General features: G+C 46.0%; 2 protein-coding genes across 3 annotated transcripts in view; one reads left to right on the top strand and one right to left on the bottom strand.

The window, feature by feature from the left end:
• Nucleotides 1-13,297, top strand: part of CLCN6 (chloride voltage-gated channel 6) — a 33,024-nt gene extending 19,727 nt beyond the window's left edge. Inside the window, exons 12-24 of one of the 2 annotated variants that reach the window (XM_031962853.1) lie at nucleotides 440-606; nucleotides 1,195-1,321; nucleotides 3,005-3,131; nucleotides 3,390-3,543; nucleotides 3,658-3,817; nucleotides 3,902-4,008; nucleotides 5,397-5,583; nucleotides 5,996-6,153; nucleotides 6,363-6,519; nucleotides 7,543-7,650; nucleotides 7,946-8,071; nucleotides 10,052-10,181; nucleotides 12,791-13,297. In XM_031962853.1, coding sequence (XP_031818713.1) covers nucleotides 440-606; nucleotides 1,195-1,321; nucleotides 3,005-3,131; nucleotides 3,390-3,543; nucleotides 3,658-3,817; nucleotides 3,902-4,008; nucleotides 5,397-5,583; nucleotides 5,996-6,153; nucleotides 6,363-6,519; nucleotides 7,543-7,650; nucleotides 7,946-8,071; nucleotides 10,052-10,132 — 1,659 coding nt within the window. In that variant the 3' untranslated portion in view covers nucleotides 10,133-10,181; nucleotides 12,791-13,297. Of the gene's footprint in view, nucleotides 1-439; nucleotides 607-1,194; nucleotides 1,322-3,004; nucleotides 3,132-3,389; nucleotides 3,544-3,657; nucleotides 3,818-3,901; nucleotides 4,009-5,396; nucleotides 5,584-5,995; nucleotides 6,154-6,362; nucleotides 6,520-7,542; nucleotides 7,651-7,945; nucleotides 8,072-10,051 lie in introns of both variants that reach the window. The other variant, XM_031962852.1, reaches the window with a different exon arrangement.
• Nucleotides 13,298-15,296: 1,999 nt separating this feature from the next.
• NPPA (natriuretic peptide A) lies at nucleotides 15,297-16,878 on the bottom strand. Its single transcript, XM_031957295.1, has 3 exons — nucleotides 16,684-16,878; nucleotides 16,236-16,553; nucleotides 15,297-15,576 (listed from the first exon to the last, which is right to left on the bottom strand). The coding sequence occupies exons 1-3, from the start codon at nucleotides 16,792-16,794 to the stop codon at nucleotides 15,571-15,573; spliced, it is 435 nt and encodes a 144-aa protein (XP_031813155.1). The 5' UTR covers nucleotides 16,795-16,878; the 3' UTR covers nucleotides 15,297-15,570.
• Nucleotides 16,879-20,023: the final 3,145 nt, after the last annotated feature.

Genomic DNA, 20,023 nt, shown 5'->3' with positions numbered 1-20,023 from the left:
GGCCACCTCTTTGGGGGCAGGGAAGGGCACCCCCTTGGGGGTGAGGAGCAGAGTGTGTCAGGTGGGAGAAGCCTTCATTGAGCAGCCACGCCAGGCAGAATAGTAGCAGTGACAGAGAAATGGAGCAGCCCGGGGAAGGAGACGCAGGAGACAAGTGTCCGGCAGGCAGGGGAGGAGGAGGAGCTGTGGTCCTGTTGTCTGGCAGCATCTGCACAAGCCCTGGGGGCAGGCCCAAGCGGTGGTGGCTAAGCGCCTCCTGTGCGGAGGGCAGGCTGGGCAGCTGCTCCTGGCCATCACTTCCTCACATCTCGGTGGCTCCGTAGGAAGGGTGTGTGCTTGCATCTGTTCTTGGCCATCTTCCTCTCTTCCACTCTTCTGTGTGCTCACTGCACGCTGGTTTTTTCTCCCTCCTTTCTCTCTCTCTCTCTTCTTCTCTCAGTGCTCTGACTCTGATAAAAAATGTCACCTCTGGACAGCTGTGGATTTGGGTTTCTTCATCGTGATGGGGGTCATTGGGGGCCTCCTCGGAGCCACATTCAACTGTCTGAACAAGAGGCTTGCAAAGTACCGTATGCGAAACGTGCACCCGAAACCTAAGCTTGTCAGGTATCTGCGCCGCTGCCTCCTCCTCCCTGTCTATTGTGTCTTGTTTAACTTTGTAGGAGCCAAAAATGGAGAGGGATGGGAGCTCCTGGAAATGTGCCCTCGATGCCTCAGATTTAAAATCCAATCTAGGGAGTGTTAGGCAAAGAGCCAGCCACCCTGGCATGTCCAACAGCAGAATAAAGCCCAACTTTGAGAGTTTACAAATCAGAGTTTCTGTTCTTTCAGTAACTGTAGCTCTGGACTTGTTATTTGGAAGCTTGATCAGTGTGAATTTTGGGTCTTGCCCAAAAGGGCTCTCTCTGTCCCTTCATCCCTAAGTTCTGAGCATCAGACTACATTGGGGTGTGTGGCTGATGGGCAGCTGCCCACTGACCATCACCCCCATCAGAACACAGGAAACATATTGCCTTAAGAGGAGGCTTTTGTAAATGCTGTTTAAAGGGGCACAGGGTAGGGTGGAATGGGAGGAGTTTTAATAGAGAAGGATTTTCTGACAGACAAGTCTTGGGTTTTTTGGGGTTTTTTGTTTTGTTTGTTTTTTTTAGAATTCTTTGTAAAAACGAGATCTGATTTGTGTTTTATTCATAGAGTCTTGGAAAGCCTGTTGGTATCCCTGATGACCACTGTTGTGGTATTTGTTGCTTCCATGATTTTGGGAGAGTGCCGGCAAATATCCTCTGCAAGTCAGAGTGGTAACGACTCCTTCCAGCCGCAGGTACGCTCTGTTCCTCGAGCCCAATGTCCCATAAATACTTGGGGCAAATTTTGCAAACCTGTCCCATGCCTTTGCGAAGAACAGGGCCTCAGTCCTCCATAGAGAGTCCTTACAGCAAGCCTCAATCGGGCACGGCCCTTGTTAGAGAACACACACCGGAATTCTAGTCTGCTTTCTTATTCTGGTGAAGAGAACGAAACAGTGAAGTCCTCTTTTTATTCTTATCCTTTGAGCCCAAAACAAGGAATGGCCAAGTAAGGAGCTCTCTTCTGTGTCTCCCTTGAGGCCCAGCTTAGCTTGTTCAGCTCTGTAGTCAAAGGTCCCAGAGCTTTTATCATTTTCTTGGCTCTTCTCAAAAGTTCCCCTCTACATTTTTTTAACGTTTGTACCTCAGAGGAACTTTCCCTCTCCCTCTGAAAGACTGATTCCCAATCCTTCCTGTAATGAAATTATCTCATCATGGTTCAGCCCAGTTGCATCTTTCTGGTGTCCTTGATACCACATGAAGTCTAGGACTTAGTCCTGAGGAGATTGATTCCCTTACATTTTGTTTTTAATCTTCTCTCAACCTGATTTAACAACCAAATCTTTGGTCAGTAGCCATATGGTCATGTCCTTCTTAATGGAAAATAATGAAGAGTCTTAGGTCTATCATCATGAATCTGCTTTTCTGTCTTTCCCACTTTATTCATATAGCCCCTGGAACTGATTGGAAGGTCACATGGGTCCTTCAGGACACCTGTCATTCCCTTCAGTGTTGCTTTGTGATTATCTCCATCCCCAGAAAGCAACTAATGCACTAGAACATTATTGGGGAGGAACTGGGTGTTGGGGTGGAAGTAAATAGAAATTCTTGGGACAAGGGAAAGAAAACATGACCCGAGAGAGATTTCAAAGACTTCCTTGTCTAGTTTCCATTGGCTAAAGTTTTGTAGAAGGGAAGTCAACCCAGGAAAGTTGAGGGAGAGAGAAGGAGGATTGGGAGATGGAGGGAGGAGAGAAGGGAGAAGGAGAGCTCTCAATCATGAAATTTTGAAGGCAGAGAACTATCCCAATGAGGAGGAAAGGGGAGCTGCTTAAAGAAATGATGTGAATGCAATGGGAACCTATCAATTCGGCGTTTTCAGGAGACATAAACAAAAGATGGAAGCATAGGCAGGAAAATCAAGAAACATGGTATTTCTAGTAGCAATAGGGCAGAATCTTTTCCCCTGGAACTAAAGTAGCTCCTTTGAGTCAAAATGTGCTCCAGTTTCATTTGCATATTTAAGTTTTCCCATATAGTTCCCAAAGTTCCCTTTGTCTCTCCTTTGTCCTATCCTTCTTTCATAATTGCACAGGCCCTTAATACAAGGGCTGATTGTGGACCTCCAAAAAATTAACTCCCCAAAGCAACTGCATATTTCAGCCAGTGCACTCCATGTGGGCATCTTGGTATAGAGAATAGCATGGTTTATTTTTCTTGCTTGCTTTTCTCATTTTCATAAGCATTTCCTGTAAGGAAGATGGCTTCACCATTGGAATTGCTTGTTTATGGTACCTGACTTCATATTTTGCTGCCCACCTCATCTCTGGTGAGAGCTTCCAGGCCTGACTTTCTCTACAAACAGCACCCGGAGAGAAGACCAAAAGTGTGGCCCGGGAGTCTGGCCATCTAACAGCTGTTTGGTTCCCAATCCTCAGGTTATCTCAGAAGACGTGAATGCAAGCATCAAAACATTTTTTTGCCCCAATGAGACCTACAATGATATGGCAACGCTGTTCTTCAATCCCCAGGAATCTGCCATCCTGCAGCTTTTTCACCAAGATGGTGAGTTTCAAAAGCTGGATCTTTGCTGGCCCCACCAGCCTCACTGTGTCCAGGGCCAGCTTGGGCCTTTTGCCTGGGAAGCCTCAAGCTGGGCTACTCCCCAGGGGACCTTCCCTAGGAATTCTGAGCAGAGGCAGGACTTGGGAACTCACCAAAATAAGGTTCTGGGTGGGTGGGTGAGGGGGGTGAGATGAGATGAATGGAGGGAGTTGTTTCGGTGCTTGCCTGTGTGACTTGAGCTGCTCTTTGGTCTTACAGGTACTTTCAGCCCCATCACCTTGGCTTTGTTCTTTACCCTCTACTTCTTACTCTCGTGTTGGACCTATGGCATGTCGGTTCCGAGCGGCCTCTTCGTGCCCTCCCTGCTCTGTGGAGCTGCCTTTGGACGCTTAGTTGCCAACATTCTGAAAAGGTGTTCTGTGTGTATTGTGTGCATGCATGTGGTGCCGAATGCATTTCTTCCCCTGCTCCCCACCCCAGCAACCTTGCAATCCTGATTCATATGTCTGACCTCATTCCTAACTAGCTACATTGGATTGGGCCACATCTATTCAGGGACCTTTGCCTTGATTGGTGCCGCAGCTTTCTTGGGTGGTGTGGTCCGAATGACCATCAGTCTTACAGTCATCCTGATAGAGTCCACCAACGAGATCACTTATGGGCTTCCCATTATGATCACCTTGATGGTAAATACCTCCTCTCCCTTCTCCAGTTAACGGGTTACTTTACCTTCTGTCTGGATTCTCTCAGATCCTTGTTTTGTGTTGCAGGTGGCCAAATGGACCGGGGACTTATTCAACAAAGGCATTTATGACATCCATGTGGGACTGCGAGGGGTGCCGCTTCTGGAGTGGGAGACAGAAGTGGAAATGGACAAGTGAGGCAATGGTTCCATCTTATTCCAAAATTACTGAGTAGAAAAAATCTTAAGTCAAAGAGCTTGGGACAGAGTAACATATGGAAACATGAGAAAAAACATCTGGGTTTAGAAAACACTAAAAGTGGACTAAGAAAATGAGTTGTTTAAAAAAAAAAAAAGTCAAATTTCAAAGACAATTTTGATAGCCAACCTGCTTAGCAGCAGCATTAAAAATTTGCCAGCCATGATTTTTCAAAATTGACTGTCCATAGTTTAAAATGGTGGCTTTTTTGGACGCAACAAAAAAATCAATTATAAGATGGAATGATTTTTGTCTATACCAATTGTAGAAATAAAAGAAGGTACGAGAAACAAAGTAATGAAATTTATGCCCAACTAAAAGCAATGTTTCTAAAATAAAAGAGAAAGAAAGTTATTGGGAAGATATCTTGCCTTAAATATGTGTAGATAAAAACATTTAAAACCAATGAAGAATTGACACAAGTTTATAATATCCCTTCCTCAGTGGATAAGTGATCAAATTATATCAATTGGCAGCTCTTAAAAGAGGAAAGTCGGCAACCTGAAAAATTGTTCAAACTTTCTTATAATCAGAGAAAAAAAATTAAGACAAGTTTGAATGATCATATTTTTTTTTTTTGCCCATTAAGTTGGCAGAGAGCTAAGAATAATAAAAATTGTGTATTTCTGAACCTGTGGAGAATTAAAAAATACTGCTAGACTGCTGGTGGAGCCGTGAATTGTTGTGTTTTTTGGAGGAAAATAATGTAGTAAGAAGGAAAAATACAAAACTTCATCTTCTTTGAGAGATCCTACTACTACAATTTTAGCCTCAAGATGTTATTGACAGAAAGAATCAAATTTAATACAGTCAAACTAGTTTCTAAGCACAAAAAGTATTTCAGCTACAAAAATTAGTTACTAGCTTGTTGGATTTGTTATTGGTCATGAAAAAGTCTATCAATATACTTTGGAAAGTTTAGGAAAACCATTTATGAAACATTATTTGGGGACTGTTTGTCTAGGAGGGCAACATGTTTTTAATTTTGATTACATGGTGTGCACCAATACATTTTACAGAATTTCTCTGTACGTCCATTAAAATGCTGCATTACTAGCAAGCTGATTGTACTGTGTAACACATTGGTAATCTAGCCTAGATAAACTTTGTTTTAGGACTTCCCCAACAGTAGAGCTGAGAGAGATGACAAATCAGTGAGATTTTTAACATAAGGGGAGTCACAGCTCTTTGTCATCTACCACATGATTCTGTTGAATATTAAAAGGAAAATGTCTCTGGGAAGTAGTTCAGTGCCCTGTTAAGGCTTAGTCTCCTTTTGGAAATACCACCTCTCTGATGGGGTTGGATGTTTGCATCCTCCCAGGCTGAGAGCTAGTGACATCATGGAGCCCAACCTGACTTACGTCTACCCACACACTCGCATCCAGTCTCTGGTCAGCATTCTACGAACCACAGTCCACCATGCCTTCCCTGTGGTGACAGAGAATCGCGGCAATGAGAAGGAATTCATGAAAGGAAACCAGTTGATCAGTAACAACATAAAATTCAAGGTAAGGAAAATAGATTTGTATTGGGAGAGGGAAAAGAAAAATGGGGTTACATGTCCCTCAAACTGCTTATATTGGTATTTCTTCCCCAAAGTTGGATCTGAATATCTTTGCCCCTTAAATCATATACACATAAGAAAATAAATAAAGCCGATCTTTATTACTCCTCCTAACCTAAACTGCTACCTACTATGAGCAGCTCTCTATATCTGCAGGGCTGATTTTCCAAGCTTTTAATTATGTACCAGGAACCCCGCTAGGAGAGTCTTGTGATACCAGAGGGCTGTTTCTCATCTAAAGTTTAGTGCTGTGGATGTTGGCAGCACTAGCACTTTGGCCCAAAGAGACGGTCTGTGAGCCTCCCCTTGCACTCGTTTGGATTTTAGTCCACTTAAGCCTCTTCTCTTTTTCCTAGAAATCTAGCATTCTCACCCGGGCTGGTGAGCAGCGTAAAAGGAGCCAGTCCATGAAGTCCTATCCCTCGAGCGAGCTCCGTAACATGTGTGACGAGCACATTGCCACAGAGGAGCCGGCTGAGAAGGAGGATCTCCTCCAGCAGATGCTGGAGAGGAGGTGAGACTCCCGGGAGGGGAGGCAGGAGAGCAGGATAGCCTTCCCTGCCTGTGTTACAGCTCGTCTCTCTTATTCTTCTGATGGTTCTTCTCTGTTACTTCTGTAAATGAAGCAACAAATTGTCTTTGGGGACATTGAGATACAGATGCTGTGAAATGAGTGGAGGCTTAGGGTGGACCTAAAGCGTTTCTAATTTGGTTTTGTAACAGATACACACCCTACCCCAACCTGTATCCAGACCAGTCCCCCAGTGAAGACTGGACCATGGAAGAACGCTTCCGCCCTTTGACCTTTCATGGCCTGATTCTTCGATCTCAGCTGGTCACGTTGCTGGTCCGAGGTGTCTGTTATTCTGAAAGTCAGTCGGTGAGTCTTACTTCATAATGGGCTCTGGGATTCTGGTGGCTGAATAGGCAGGAGAGGAGATGCAAGTGCTCCCTGGGGAGAGGAGAAATGGGTCATCAGTGACTGTGGTTCTGTCATTGTTCCTTCTGTGGAAGTGGTCTTGGTGGCCAGTGCTTTCTGTGTCAGGTGTGGTCTTTGGGTCTTCTTGGTGGTCTCTGTTCTTACACTGTTGGGTTTTTTCTTTTTAAAGACAGTATCTGTACTTGGATGTCCAGTATAAAGGAATTTCCTTACATTCGCTTTTTCAAAGAGAATCACATGAATTCTGGTAGAGAGCTTTTCCCCCAGTAGGTTTATCAACCTGCTCTTGTTCATGGACTCTTTTGCCCAGTCAGTGTAACTCCTTCACTTTTAAGTGATTCTTAAAAGTTTTAAAAATCACTTTTTATACTTTGCTAATTTTCCTCCCCCAGAATGGTCTTCTGCACGTAGCCCAGCTATTAAGTATTGACAGAAACCTTGGGCAGCGAGCTTTATGAATTTAGATCCAGGCCTCCAAGAGCTTTAACTCCCGAGTTCCTGGCATTTGGATTCCGGCTCGTGGGCCCCCCAGTGTTTTATTCTCAGCCCTTGGAGGTACAGAGTTAGGGTGGGGGCAGATACTAATGTGCCAGATGAGGTTCCTAGTTTGTATCTCAGGATGAGCAGCAGCTGCAGCATGTCTGAGGAAGGAGTTGTGGGGAAGTGGGAGGGGAACAGAAGTGCTGGGAGGGTCTCCGCTTTCCCCTCCCTCCCCCTTCTCACTGCTGTTGGGTAGTTGAGGAAACAGACCCCTGCTACTTCCTCCGGGCCTTGAGGTCATGTGGGGATTGTTCTCATAGAAGGGAGCCATGGAGTTCTCCATGGTGGGTCTGGGAAAGGCAGGCCTGAAGGGAGAGCAGCCACGGCTGAGGGGACCTCTGCTGTGGGGGGGGCACGCCCGCCTGCTGGGGGCAGCCTCTGCCTGGCACCGCCTCACGGGGCCCCGTCCTGTTTGAATCGCAGAGCGCCAGCCAGCCCCGGCTCTCCTATGCCGAGATGGCCGAGGACTATCCTCGCTACCCCGACATCCACGACCTGGACTTGACCCTGCTGAACCCCCGGATGATTGTGGTAAGAAGGGTGTCTCTGCAGGACTCGGGCAGTGCCGCTCGATGCATGGGTGTGATTGGCATCTGGTGGGCGGGGGAGGGGGCGATCTGAGTCTTCCCCTTCCTCGATGCACATCAGCTTAACCCCAAGGCCTTGGTGGGGAGGGGGGCTAAGGAGTGAAGGGACGGCAGAACTCGCACGTACAGAGGTTGGGCTCTGGCTCAGGGCTCGGGGCGCCAGGTCTGCCCCCCTTGGTCTCCTCTCCTACCAGGCCTCTCTCTGACGTCCGAGGTAATCGTTATGCTTTCTTCCTCAGGACGTCACCCCTTACATGAACCCGTCTCCATTCACGGTCTCGCCCAACACGCACGTCTCACAAGTCTTCAATCTGTTCCGGACGATGGGCCTCCGGCACCTGCCGGTGGTGAACGCGGTGGGGGAGGTGAGTCGGGGCTTGGTTCTGAGCCGTGCGCCGGGGCCCTGTGCCCGTGTGGGGGAGACACAGCAAGCAGCGGGCCCTGTCTCTGTGGAGGGAGGACGTGCCCCAGAAACGATCCTGGTCTGTGACAGCAGGCCATGATGAGAGCACTGGGAGTGCATGACAGAGCGGAGGGGGAAGTCGGCAGAGACCGAGGGATGTGAGTCAGCTGTGGGCTCTGCCTCTGGCCTGTGCCCTGGACGGAGACCTGAGGGCTGGCCCAGAGCTTGCACATGTGCACTCATTACCTCGTGTACAAGCAGGACCGAGTCAGCGACAGATCCCAGGGGTCGTGGTTGGGGGGGCTTCCTCCGGGCCATGGTGGGCCCCCTGAGCCGCTCTCGGGGTGACAGCAGCGACATCGCCAATGGTCCGACACAGGCTTGTTCGGAAGTCACTGCTGACTCTCTTGCAGGGTCTGGTCTGGGAGTCATAATCCCTAAGGCAAAGAAGGCAGGGCCGGGGCAGGAGCAGGGCCCTGGTGCATTGAGAGGTCAGCATGTGTTTCTGGAGGTTTTACCCCAGGCGGGGCCTTTTGCTGGACACAGGGGATACAAACCGACTGAAACAGCATTTAGAGCAGTGAGTGCAGGCGGCCCCTGGTTTTGCCCCAGGACTGATAGGAGAGCACTGCATCTCCCCGAGCCCGAGGGCAGCGTGGTTGGGCAGTGAGCGGAGGGACACCGACACGGGCGGGGCCCGGGTGTGGGAACCTCCCTTGGCAGGCAGTGGGCGCTGGAGCCACTGAAGACTGCCGGGCCAGGTCAGTGATGGGGGCAAAGCTCTGTCTGTCTGGGCTGGGGGCGCTTCAGTCAGCCTTCCCGGGCCGGCCAGCAGGCGTCCCCAGCTCCCCACCAGCAGCAGCCGCTCCCCGAGCCTCGGCTCTCCAGGGCCGCTCTGGGCCTCTATTGCTGCTTCTTTCAGCCTCGGCTTGTCACTTAGTCTTCTCCTTGTCCCAAGCCTGTCCCCTGCCTGCTTGTCCATGTGAGTGGGAGGATTTCCTCTACATGCTCTCGGGTTTCTTAGAGATGCACCGTCCTGTCCTTGTTGCTGGCTGTCTGACAGCTGGTCTTGCATGGGTGAGGTGCTAGGAAGAGGAAGATCAAGCTGGCCCCAGAACTGCAGGGATAAAGACTGGCGTGAGTGAGGCCGGTGTCCCATGGAGGCATGTCGGTCCTAGCTGCCAGTTGAGCTCTTGGAAATCTCCTCACTCAATAAATAAATGCTGATTAAGCATCTACTGGAGTGACCAAGAGATTACAGGCTTATTTTTTATTTCTTTTCTAGAAACTGGGTATTTTCTGAATTAAATTATTCTTTTTTTGTGATGGGTTTGTTTTTGTTTTGGGTTTTTGTTTTGTTTTGTTTGTTTGTTTGTTTGTTTTTTGCTGAGGTGATTAAGTGACTTGCCCAGAGTCACACAGCTAAAAAGTTTTACATGCCTGAGGCCAGATTTGAACTCAGGTCCTCCTGACTGCAGGGTTGGTGCTGTATCCACTGTACCGCCTAGCTATCCCTGTGATGTTTTGTTTTTGTTTTTAATTATTTAACTATTTATTTATTTATGAATTAAAACAGTTTTTAAAAATTGTTTTGAGTTCCAAATTTTCTGCCTCCTCCCCCATCAGCCCCCAGATGGTTTGGATATAGGTGCAGTCTTGATCAACATGAAATGAGTATTTCTTCAGACTGGTATCATTATCATAAACAAGCAATGAGTTATCTCAGGGGGTTGGGGATCAAATGAGATGATGCTATTTGGAGGCTGTGAAATGCAAAACAAGTATTCGGGCTATCATTAGTAGTAATATTATTAGCAGCAGCAGCAGCAGCAGCAGCTTTCTGTTCCCCAGGTTACTCCGCAGAGCGAATTCTTGTCATTTTTATCCATCTTATCTGTGAATTCCTCAAATAACTCTTGGGCTTTTTTTTGTTCCCACCCAGATTGTTGGGATTATTACAAGGCACAACTTGACGTATGAATTTCTCCAAGGAAGACTAAGACAGCACTATCAGACCATCTGACCTCCACCAACTCGAACTCCAGTTACAAGGCAGCCCATCCTCCCCTGGGGTGAGCCTCAGGGTGACTCATTTACATTTTGCCTTGGACCTCAGCTCTCCCAGCATGGAGGATTCACCAGTTGGTTTTACCCATGTACACACAAAGCTGGGCTTGTCAGTCATTTCACTGGTCAGAGAGGTGAGGGGTTTTAGTTCACAGCAGAAATGCTGCCTGGCAGAGAGACTTCCCTGGCTGCTATCTCCTTCCCCTCTCACTCTCCTCCTTGTCATCAGATGTTGGCACTGGCCCCGGGCTCTTCAGCTCTCCCTGGGGACCAGAGGTTTAAAGTGCTCCCTCCTGAGCGCTGTCCTCCCCACTACAGAGGAAGCTCAGCATTTTATCCCGGGCGCTCCTCCTCCATCGCTGCTTTCCTGCTGCAGCTGATGCCTTAGTTGAGGAAAGGGGATTTTGGCTTCGGCAGCACTGCCAACTGTAAAATGAAGCGAATTACTGCTGTGAGGAAGCGAGAACCTGATGGAGATTCCTTCTTAGTGTGTGATTCTTAGCTTAGTCTTCTGCTCTTTCGTTTGTGAGACCACTTTCATGCTTTCTTGGAGCCAGGGAGTACTCTGACAGTGGCCCCTGGCCTTGTGTGTGCTGCTAGGACGTTCCAGAAAGGCAGGAATTAGAACAGGAGTCCTGGCGTTACGAAAGGAGTCTCGGTGAGGATGTCACAGATGCACACCCCCGCAGGGAGTCCCCATCGGGCAGAGCTGCTCCCTGTGCATCTGTCTCCCAGCTCCCCTCCACTCTCCATGTTTCCAGTTGCCTTTGGGCCCCTTACAGCTTAGACTTGCCCTGCCGATGTGAAGTGAGTAGATAGGATGCTCCCAGCCCCTTTTCTTCTCCGAAGATAACTAAGCAAAAGCATCTTTAGCTCCATCCAGTTTCTGGGGGAAGCAGCCCAAAGGCATTTCACATCATTCAAAGTTGTCCAGGAGAGCAGGGCACCCGTGGGTCTGAAATTGTGTAGGATTTTTACATGATGGCAGAAACTCGATGGACGAGGGCTTAAGCTGCTGACCCTGCTGGGCTTGTGCTGAGTGAGGGGAAAAGATGAGATCTGAGCTATGGCGAGGGGCCCTCCCCTTCCTCCTTTGACCCCGGGGCTGATGTGCTCACGAAGGCTTTGTGCTCCTCACGTTGCCCCGAGTTGTTCTGCCAGCAGCACAGGTAGCTAGGAGTCCCCTGGACTTCTCTCCCTCCCTGATAGCGCACAGTCTGTAGCTTCTCCTCCAGGCTTTGGATTAAAAGCACCGCACACAGCAGGTAGCCTCACCTCATCTCTGGTAGCCGTTAGTCACTCACTCCACTTCTGCTGGAGCAGCTTCTTCTCCAAGCAGGACACCAGCTGGTCAGGCGTTGGTGGATGGGGCCTCCCGGTCCTTCCACTGCTCCTTCCAGCTGTCTCCTCTGAGCTGGCCGCCCACGTGATGCTTACATCCCCTTTGACCCAAGATATCATGAATGGCATCCTATGCGCTTTTAGTTTTTTCCTCCTCCCTTGAAAGTGATCTGGGCACTTGCTTGGGCTCCTGTTTCCCTCTATCACTGCTGCAAAGGCCTGGCCTGATGTCCAGATGGTCAGACACGGCTCCGATTTGGGAAGTGGCATCAGTCCCGGCTGGTAGTTCGTTTCTTAAAATCAGCACATCTGAAAGTGAATTTCCCTAAAGAGCAAGGTGCTCTTGTGAATCTTGCGGATCTGACTTGGATTCAGTTTGCCCAAGGTTCTTTATCACTTTGACCAAAATTACTGTAACTTGTTTCTAAATTACTTAGTTTTTCTGGATGGAGAAAAAATTCCCCATTATCCAGGAAATTTCTAAGACCAAAATGCCAGATCCCTTTGAATTGGGTATCTGTGTCTGATTGTGAAATCGATTAACTGCTGTGGTGACCAACATTTTAACTTGTGAAAGAGTCCAGATGCTAGTTTTCATTTCCTTTTTTCCTTTTTTTCCTTTTTAAAAAATCTCATTACGATTGACCAAGAGTTTTGAAAATCTATTGCACTACAAAGACTGCACAGACCAGGAGAATTATTCTCCATTGAACAGGGATCTAAGCCCTCGTGTTTTTCCTTCCCGTCTACCTCTCACACTGAAAGCAACAGGTTCCCCTTTGTGGTCTGCCTTCTCATCTGCACAGCAAATCCATCTGGCCTTGCCCCGAGGCTACTTCAGGGCAGCAATGCTGGCATTTTCCACCCCAGTGCACAGCCTCTCAGATTAGGGGATGACACCCCCAGGAAAGGTTTTTCTGCTGTCACTGTGGCCTACAAGGCAAACCCAGTGGCGTCTGAGCTGACCAAGACTGGAGCATCCCAGATCGTTCTTCGTGAGGGCCCCAAGCTCCCTGGGGCCCTATGCTCCTTTTCCTCACTCTGTCTGTGTATCACCCCCTTCTGGAAAGCCTGAAGGCAATAGCTTCTCCATCTACAAAAGAGAGAATGTGAATCTCAGGCTTTGAGTCACCCTCAAGCATCTGTGGAAGAAACCAGCGTTTTACATTCTCAAGACAACCTCCTGGGCTGGCACCTTAAGCACCACAGTGTAAGATGATTTTTTTTTTTTTTTTTTTTTTTTTGGCTTTTCTCCCTGACAACGTGATGCCAGGATTCCCCACAGCCAAGGTTTTCTCTCCCTGAATGTGGAAGGAGGACAAATGAAGAAGCCACACTCCCTGGCTGATGAGGTCATCAGCTGATTAGGTAATCAGATCACTTGTTTATTTTAACTAACAGTTTCTGGTGTAGAGCTGATAGCTAGATGAAATTGTGTTTGCGGATATTGCTCTCTGATGCTGTTCTGATGCAGACCCGAGCAACGATGTGCACCCAGTGATGGGACGGTCCTAAGGAAAGGGTTTCTGGGGCCCCTCCTAAGAACCTGTGCAGTGTTCATGTGCAGTATTAGTATTGCCTTGCAACAGTCATTTCAATGGGAACATTTTTTTTTCTGTTTGCACTGTTTATAAAATAATGTAAGCTAATTCCATTGTGTATATATAGTATTTTTTTTAATTTGTACAAAAATATTTTTATTTGAACTTTTGGCACTTGGAAATCTTCATTGTAACCATAACATGTCTGAGAATAAAATTGTCTGTGTCCTTCACTCTAATTCCCGTGATGCTTTTTAATTATCTTTTTTTCTTTGTAGTCAATACATAAAACTTATGAATCTAGGGGGTTTTTTTGTTTGTTTGTTTTTCATCCTTGGTTCTCTGAGAGAACCAGTGATATCAAGAAGATATCTGGACTTGCAAGTGAATTGGATTTAAGTGAACAAGAGCTGTGCAAAGTCACCAGCCTCTCTCTTCTCCAGTCACCTGGGTCCAATGGCAAGACCTCGGTCAGGATGACTAGTGATGGCCCCTGGGATAGTGGGAGAGTCTGGCCTTTTTAATCTCTTCCCCAGGTCTCAGTTTGTTGGAGGCGATACCCATATTTGCCTTCTCAAAAGAATCAGTGAAATAAAGTGGGATTATCTAGACTCGATGCTCTGCCAGACAGATGATTTCTGTCCCTGAGCTCTCCAGGGTAGATTATATTTGAGGATCAATTTGTGTTCATTTAAAAGCCACCCATTTAGTCCCCAGCATTCTGATGTTTTGTAGCTTCTGGTCACTTCCAGTTTCTTACCATGGGGACAATGAAGTGTGGGACATGTTAACAACGTCAGAAAAAAATACTAAGATACTGTCCCACAGTTACAGAAAATATCCTGCAATGTATTTGCATGTGTCCCTCTTGGTCAGCCCCTCTTATCTATTACTTTCTGTGTCAGGATCCCTGAAGAATGTTGCAAGAAGGACTCAGGAATTTCCCCTATGTATTCCTATAGACAGGAAAGTAGGAGTGGAGTGGGCATGTTGTATTTCTTTAGTCCCTAGGAGGATTCGTCCTGGCAGACCCATTGATGAAAGTGCCTTTGTGCATTTGAAGATGAGCATATTGGTCTGCCATCTCATTGGCTTTTGGAAAACTGGACAAACGATCATGAGGAAGGTTACAGCCTTCCGAACTAACAGTCTGTTACCTAAGATGAAAAATCAGAACAGCAAGAGACATTAGGAAACAGTCGGAGAATAGAGTGCTGGAAAGGACATTAGGGACCGTGGTGCCTCACCACCTCATTTCATAGGGGACGCTTTGCCCCTTCCCTAAGGTCAGGAAAGCAGTTACCCGGGTGACTTCTAAGGTATGTGCTTGCCCACATCATCCACGACAAGGATGGAAATCCCTCCGTCTCTGGAACGCTATCCAAGGGCTTTGTCCCCTTTACTGCCTCCCTTACTTACAGGGCAAACCTTTTTCTACTTTGTGCCAAAGAGATGTGGTGGGGCTTTTCCCTTTTGGGTATCATCAAGCTTCCAGCTATTCCTAGACAAGGTCAATAATGAGTTGAAAGAAAGGGCCGCGTTCCTAACAGCAACCTCTGCTCCTGGCTCTCTTAGTCCTAAGTGCTCATCATCTTCCACCTGCTGTCTCTGATGAAGTGGGTAGGATAGCTCACTATCCCTTTTCACTTCCTTCCAGCACTGAGACCAATGATTGCAGTATTCTTTGTCTTTTTTCTCTCTCCAAATTTCCATATTTAAGTACAAGGGAGCCAACCCTGGTCTCCAGCCAAGAAGTTAGTAAGCCTTTCTCATTTTGCACTTGATCAGAGCACCCAAATGAAACACGTTTTTGATTCTGCCCTCAATTCTAGTTCTACCCACTAACTGAAAATAGTGCCAAGCTAGACCAGCCCCAGAGTCCACGAAGTATGCCTGATGTTTATTTAGCTCCCGTCATTGCCTCATTAGGAGCTTATGACACTTCTATGTAAAGGGAAATAATAAAAATGGAAAAAGAAGAATTACACAGAAAGGGGAAAACCATACGAAGATCAACATTAGCCACAACAGGAGAAAAACTGCTTTTTAATCAGTCTAAACAAATGGCCATATTTTTCTTTGCTTTTGTAGATATGATGAGGGAAGACCCTTTGGCTTAATTGTTTACTTATTTTAAGAAAGAGAAGATTTTGCTATCTAAACAAGACTAGTTGGAATAGACCTGAATTCCCCACGCTTTCCCCCGGGGAAAGAAAAAACCACACCAGCCAGTGACTGTTTCTGTCCATGGTGCTGAAGTTTATTCATCTTTGAACTGCTTAGGATTTAAACTCAGATTTAATATAGAGGCAAAAGCCACCATTACAGCATTTTGTCTACATTCAAAATTATATTTGTGAAATGGCAAAAGAAAGCTGTAGTTTGAACCAGGAGCACATTCAAAGTCCAGTTGGCTGACAACAAATGGACAAAATAAAGCAAAGTCCCAAAGGATTTGAAGCTTCTGTGGCTCTGACTGGGTCCAGCACGTTTTCCTCTTTGTACATTATCTTCAGAACTACAAAGAGAAGACAGATGTTTCGTTAGCAGTATTTCAGCTAGATTGACTCAGAGAAGGTAGCATGAAGTTGGAACTGATGGCAGGTACAAAATGGACAAAGAACAAAGACTGTCCTTGATCCCCTGGCTGGGCTTTCTGAGACAGTTGAAACTATAAAGGGCCATTAAATAAATTCTCATCTATTTTATGGGCAACTCCACCTCATTTAAATCCAATTCACAAGCAAGTTAAGACATCACCCTTCATCCACTATTTTAACCCCAACATCACAATGTCATTAATCCTTTTAAAAAACGAAGGACCACCACCGACAACAACCCATTCTATTTGACCCTTCAGTCACATAGCTCTATAAAAGAAAATAAATTTACGTCCATTCATATTACAGAACAATTTGCTCCTATGAAAGTTTTGATTCTTTAGTATCACTGGTGATACTTATCTCCTTGGAGAATCAAGGATGATTTTACACCTTCCTTAACATACTGTAGCTACAGATAGTCCCAAAGGCAAAAATCATATATTTCAAAGGGAAAAAGAACCTAGTTCCTGCATCTATGAGAATTTCACTTAGTAGGGAGCCCCTCTATCTCAGCTTGAATTTTAAAATAGCCATATGTCTTTCTTCTTCCTATCCCATTCGCACAGCTCCTTACCCTAAAACTGTTGCAGCCAAGTCCACTTTGGGCTCCTATTCTGTCAATCCGGCCCCCAAAGCAGCTGGAGGATCTCCTCAGACTACGAGGGGAAGTCAAGAGTGCCCGAAGCTTATTCTTCAGGAGGGCAGATCTGTCAGATTGCTCCCAAGTGCCCCGGTTGAAGACTCCCTCCCGCTGGGCTGGGCTGACTTCCCCACTCCAGGAAGAGACGGGGTTAAGTGCTTCCCCAGCCTCCTCATTCTGCTCATTAAGTCCTTGTGAGGGCATGACCTCATCTTCTAAAGGTATCTTGTCCTCCAGGCGGTCCAACAAATTCTACAAATAAAAAGGACAAAGAGAGAAGGAGTTTGAGTTCTTTACATTGAGGGAAAGTGACCAAAAAATCGGCATCGTACCAAATTACCTCCCCTGGTTGCTATTGTCCCTGCCAAATCTCTGGTCCTACCTTTAAATCCACTAGGTCATTATTGGACACAGGATTGGCTTTGGTTCGACCTTGAAGCTGCAAAGTCAAAAGGAGGAGGATGCTGATGGAGATGGTAGTGAAGGAGCCCATGCTGTGATTGGTCGTCAGTCTCAGTCAGCCAAACGCTGTCTCTTCTCTCTCCTCTCTGCTCTTGGTCTTCTGGCCCTGTTCTCTTATGCCTCCCAGTCTGCCTCTTTGCCTTTTTATATCCCACTCTGGCACCCTGAGACCGCCCAAGGGACGTACCCCTCCCCATTCTGTCACTTGTAGTGATAAAGAACCGGAGCGAGGAGCCAACAGAAGATGTCCTTTTAAAGTTATCAGTCCGGTGCAGACTGTCACAACCCCATTGTAGAGGTGGCTTCTGCACTTCAACGGTTGTCACAGCCTCAGGAACCCTAGGCTGCAAGAGTCACATTCTTGTTGATTGGACTCGAGAGGTTTCACACTTTGAAGGTGTGAGAGGAACCCAAAAAAATCCTTGATTATCTCACAAAGATGCCTAGGGATTCTTTGCTTCCTCGTCGTGGAAACAATTTAGGAAAACAGGATGGCTAGCCAGTACTCATCTCTCCCCAAGCTTGCTGCTCAGATGCTAGTGAGGTCCAAATAAGGACAGGAAAGAAGGAAATTGCAGGCAACCTTCGATCAAGAGAAAGAGTTCCAGCTGACACAAACTAGCATGGTTGCTTGGGGGCAGTTTTATACCCTTTCTCACTCAATGCAGATTCCTCCTCCTGAAGGTGGACTCTCAACTGTGGCCCTACTTCCAAGCAGTTGGGTAAAGCAGAGAAGGGGGTTTGGGAGTTGTTTTTTCCCCTAGACTATGAAATCAGGACCAAGGATAGAATGTGAGATACACCCCATGAGAAAAACATCCCAAGCATTCTGCCCCCACATATCAACACCGGAGAATATGTTCCTGAAGTTGCTATCTCCCACTCATCAGTCCATAGTCTTATTTTTCCATCACCTTTCCCTCGTGTAAGGTGCTGATGGGGATGATTATTAACTTAGAGAAGGTCAGCATCATCATTCCACTGCCATGTGGTAGTCAGAAGTCTGGAGTTTGTACACAACTCTAGCCTTGCCAGAAAAAAAGAGTCAATGGGGTGGGCTATTGTGGAGAGGGCTTTGTGGTACATATTGTCTCCTAGATGCTTCTCTACCTTACTTCAGCTGCTGCAGGCAAGCAACAGAACTTAGGACCCCCATTTCTCGTCAAAGACTAACAAGGTAAAATCAACATAAAACTGTCGGACACTGTACTAGACACTAGCGTTTCCTAATCTTATAGATTTAGAGTGAAATAGAGAATCCAGTGAGTCCAATATGTTCATTTTATACATCAGGAAACTGAAGCAGACAGATAAAGTGACTTGAACAGGGTCACACAGCTAGTGAGTGTTTGAGGTGAAATCTGAACCCAGGTTTTCCTGACTCCAAGTCCACCATTTCACAATGCCTCTTTAATTCAGTAGGCACTTATTAATCACCTCCTGTATGCAAAGCACTGTCTATTTAAGGTGGAATACAAATTGAGAAAGATAATTAACCAGAGATGTGGTTAAAACACTTGATTGGAACACAAAGTTTTGCAAGGGTGAATGTTGAAAACTATGCATATGTTTTGAAAATAGAAAAAAAAACTTAAAAAAAAAAAAGGAGCAGTTGCTTGGAATTTGGAAAGCTAGAACCTTTCACACAGCAACCCAAATCACAAAATCTCAGATTTGGAAGGTACCTCAGAAACCATTTATTCTAACCTACAGATGAACCAAAATTCCTTTTATAACGCCCCTCTTTCAGGAAGCTCTCCTTGATTGCTATGAGCCATGATCCAAAATTAACCATTCAAGGTCTTTCCATCACTCAATACAATCTTGGAATGGCTGCCTACCTTCGTGTGGACTTTCCTACCTTTTAAACTGTAAAGTCTCCTGAGAGGAGGTACCATGTAGTCATTACGTACACACATACTAGCATATTGTTACATGCTCTATAGATTATCTAAATATTTAATTGTTTGACTTTTCTTAATCCTGGTCATAACGAGCTTTGGACTCATCCTGCCCTATCTCTGTTTCTCAGGGAACACAATGACCAGGTTCAGTTAGGTACACTGAGCTTGTTTGCATCGCAGAGCCACAAAATCTGAAATGTGTAAGGGGCCTCAGAGACCAGCTAATTTAACCATACTTGAATAAAAGAAGTCTCCATTTATATGAACTCTAAAAAGCCATCCTCTAGATTCTAGTTGAAGACCTGAGTCAGTCTGTTCCATATTCAGACAACTCTAATTGTTAAAAAGATTTTCCTGTTATCAAACCTAAATCTACCTCACTGCAACTCTTAGCCATTCCTTCTGGTTCTGCTCTCTGAAGCAAGACTAATCCCTCAGATACCAGAAGATAATTGCCATGTCTTCCTGAGCTTTATTGTCATCTCCGGGCTAAATATCCAAAGTCCTTTAGTGGAATTTAATGTTTTTTTTAAAATGTTTTTCTAATAATGATTGAATCTATAGTATAACCATCAGAAACGTTCCTTGATCTTTAGATTTCAGGGCTTTGGGAGATGAGGAGGAAGAGAAAGATAATGATTAGTATTTACTTGATACTTTAAAGTTTGCAAAATGTTATTTGATCCACAACAACCCCAAGTATTTAGTGCTATTATTTTATCCATTTCACAGAAGAGGAATCTGAAGCAGAAACAGTGAAATGGCTTGCTCAGTGTCCCACAGTTAATAAAAGCCTGAGGCAGAATTTGAACTCAGATCTTCCCGATTCTAAGTCCAACACTCAAGCCACCTAAACTCCCATTGATGAAAAATGCGATAGTGAACCATTTTGAGTTGGAATTTGGTATACAAAAGGCAACATTCTCCTGATGATGCTGCATGACTCAAGTCATAAGTGCATGTCAGGTTATTTTTAGTGAGGCTAGTCTGACAAGAAGCTGTGTTTCCGAGAAGTAATTCTTTCTAAGCATGTCACCCTGCCCTGTCCTTGCCTTTCTGAGACAACCCTCTGATGTGGGTGGTATCTTAGTAAATGGCATACCAGAAATGGCATTCCTAGGGCAGTCTCCTCTTCCCTCCCTCCAAGCTTTACCCAACCCCCCCGCCCCCGACACTTTGGCAAGCTATCTTGGGTACAAGCAGATGTCACTGTCCAAGGTTCCAGAGGAAAAGGAAGAATCTAGCTAGCGTCTTTTTCGTGCCTTCTTTCCACTCTCAGAGCTAGTATATGGAAAGACATTGAGTTTTCATGGGATTTTTGGATCAAGAACTGAAATAGATCCCAAATTTTATAGA

Source organism: Sarcophilus harrisii, chromosome 3 (assembly GCF_902635505.1).
Source record: "Sarcophilus harrisii chromosome 3, mSarHar1.11, whole genome shotgun sequence".
Taxonomy (NCBI): Eukaryota; Metazoa; Chordata; class Mammalia; order Dasyuromorphia; family Dasyuridae; genus Sarcophilus; species Sarcophilus harrisii.
This window is presented reverse-complemented; position numbering and strand designations above follow the sequence as displayed.

Excerpts from the sequence above, each read along its gene's own strand:
- NPPA (XM_031957295.1), bottom strand. The coding sequence starts at position 16,794 with ATGGGCTCCTTCACTACCATCTCCATCAGCATCCTCCTCCTTTTGACT. Across the intron at positions 16,554-16,683 it reads ATGACCTAGTGGATTTAAAG|AATTTGTTGGACCGCCTGGA; the intron begins GTAGGACCAGAG and ends TTTTATTTGTAG.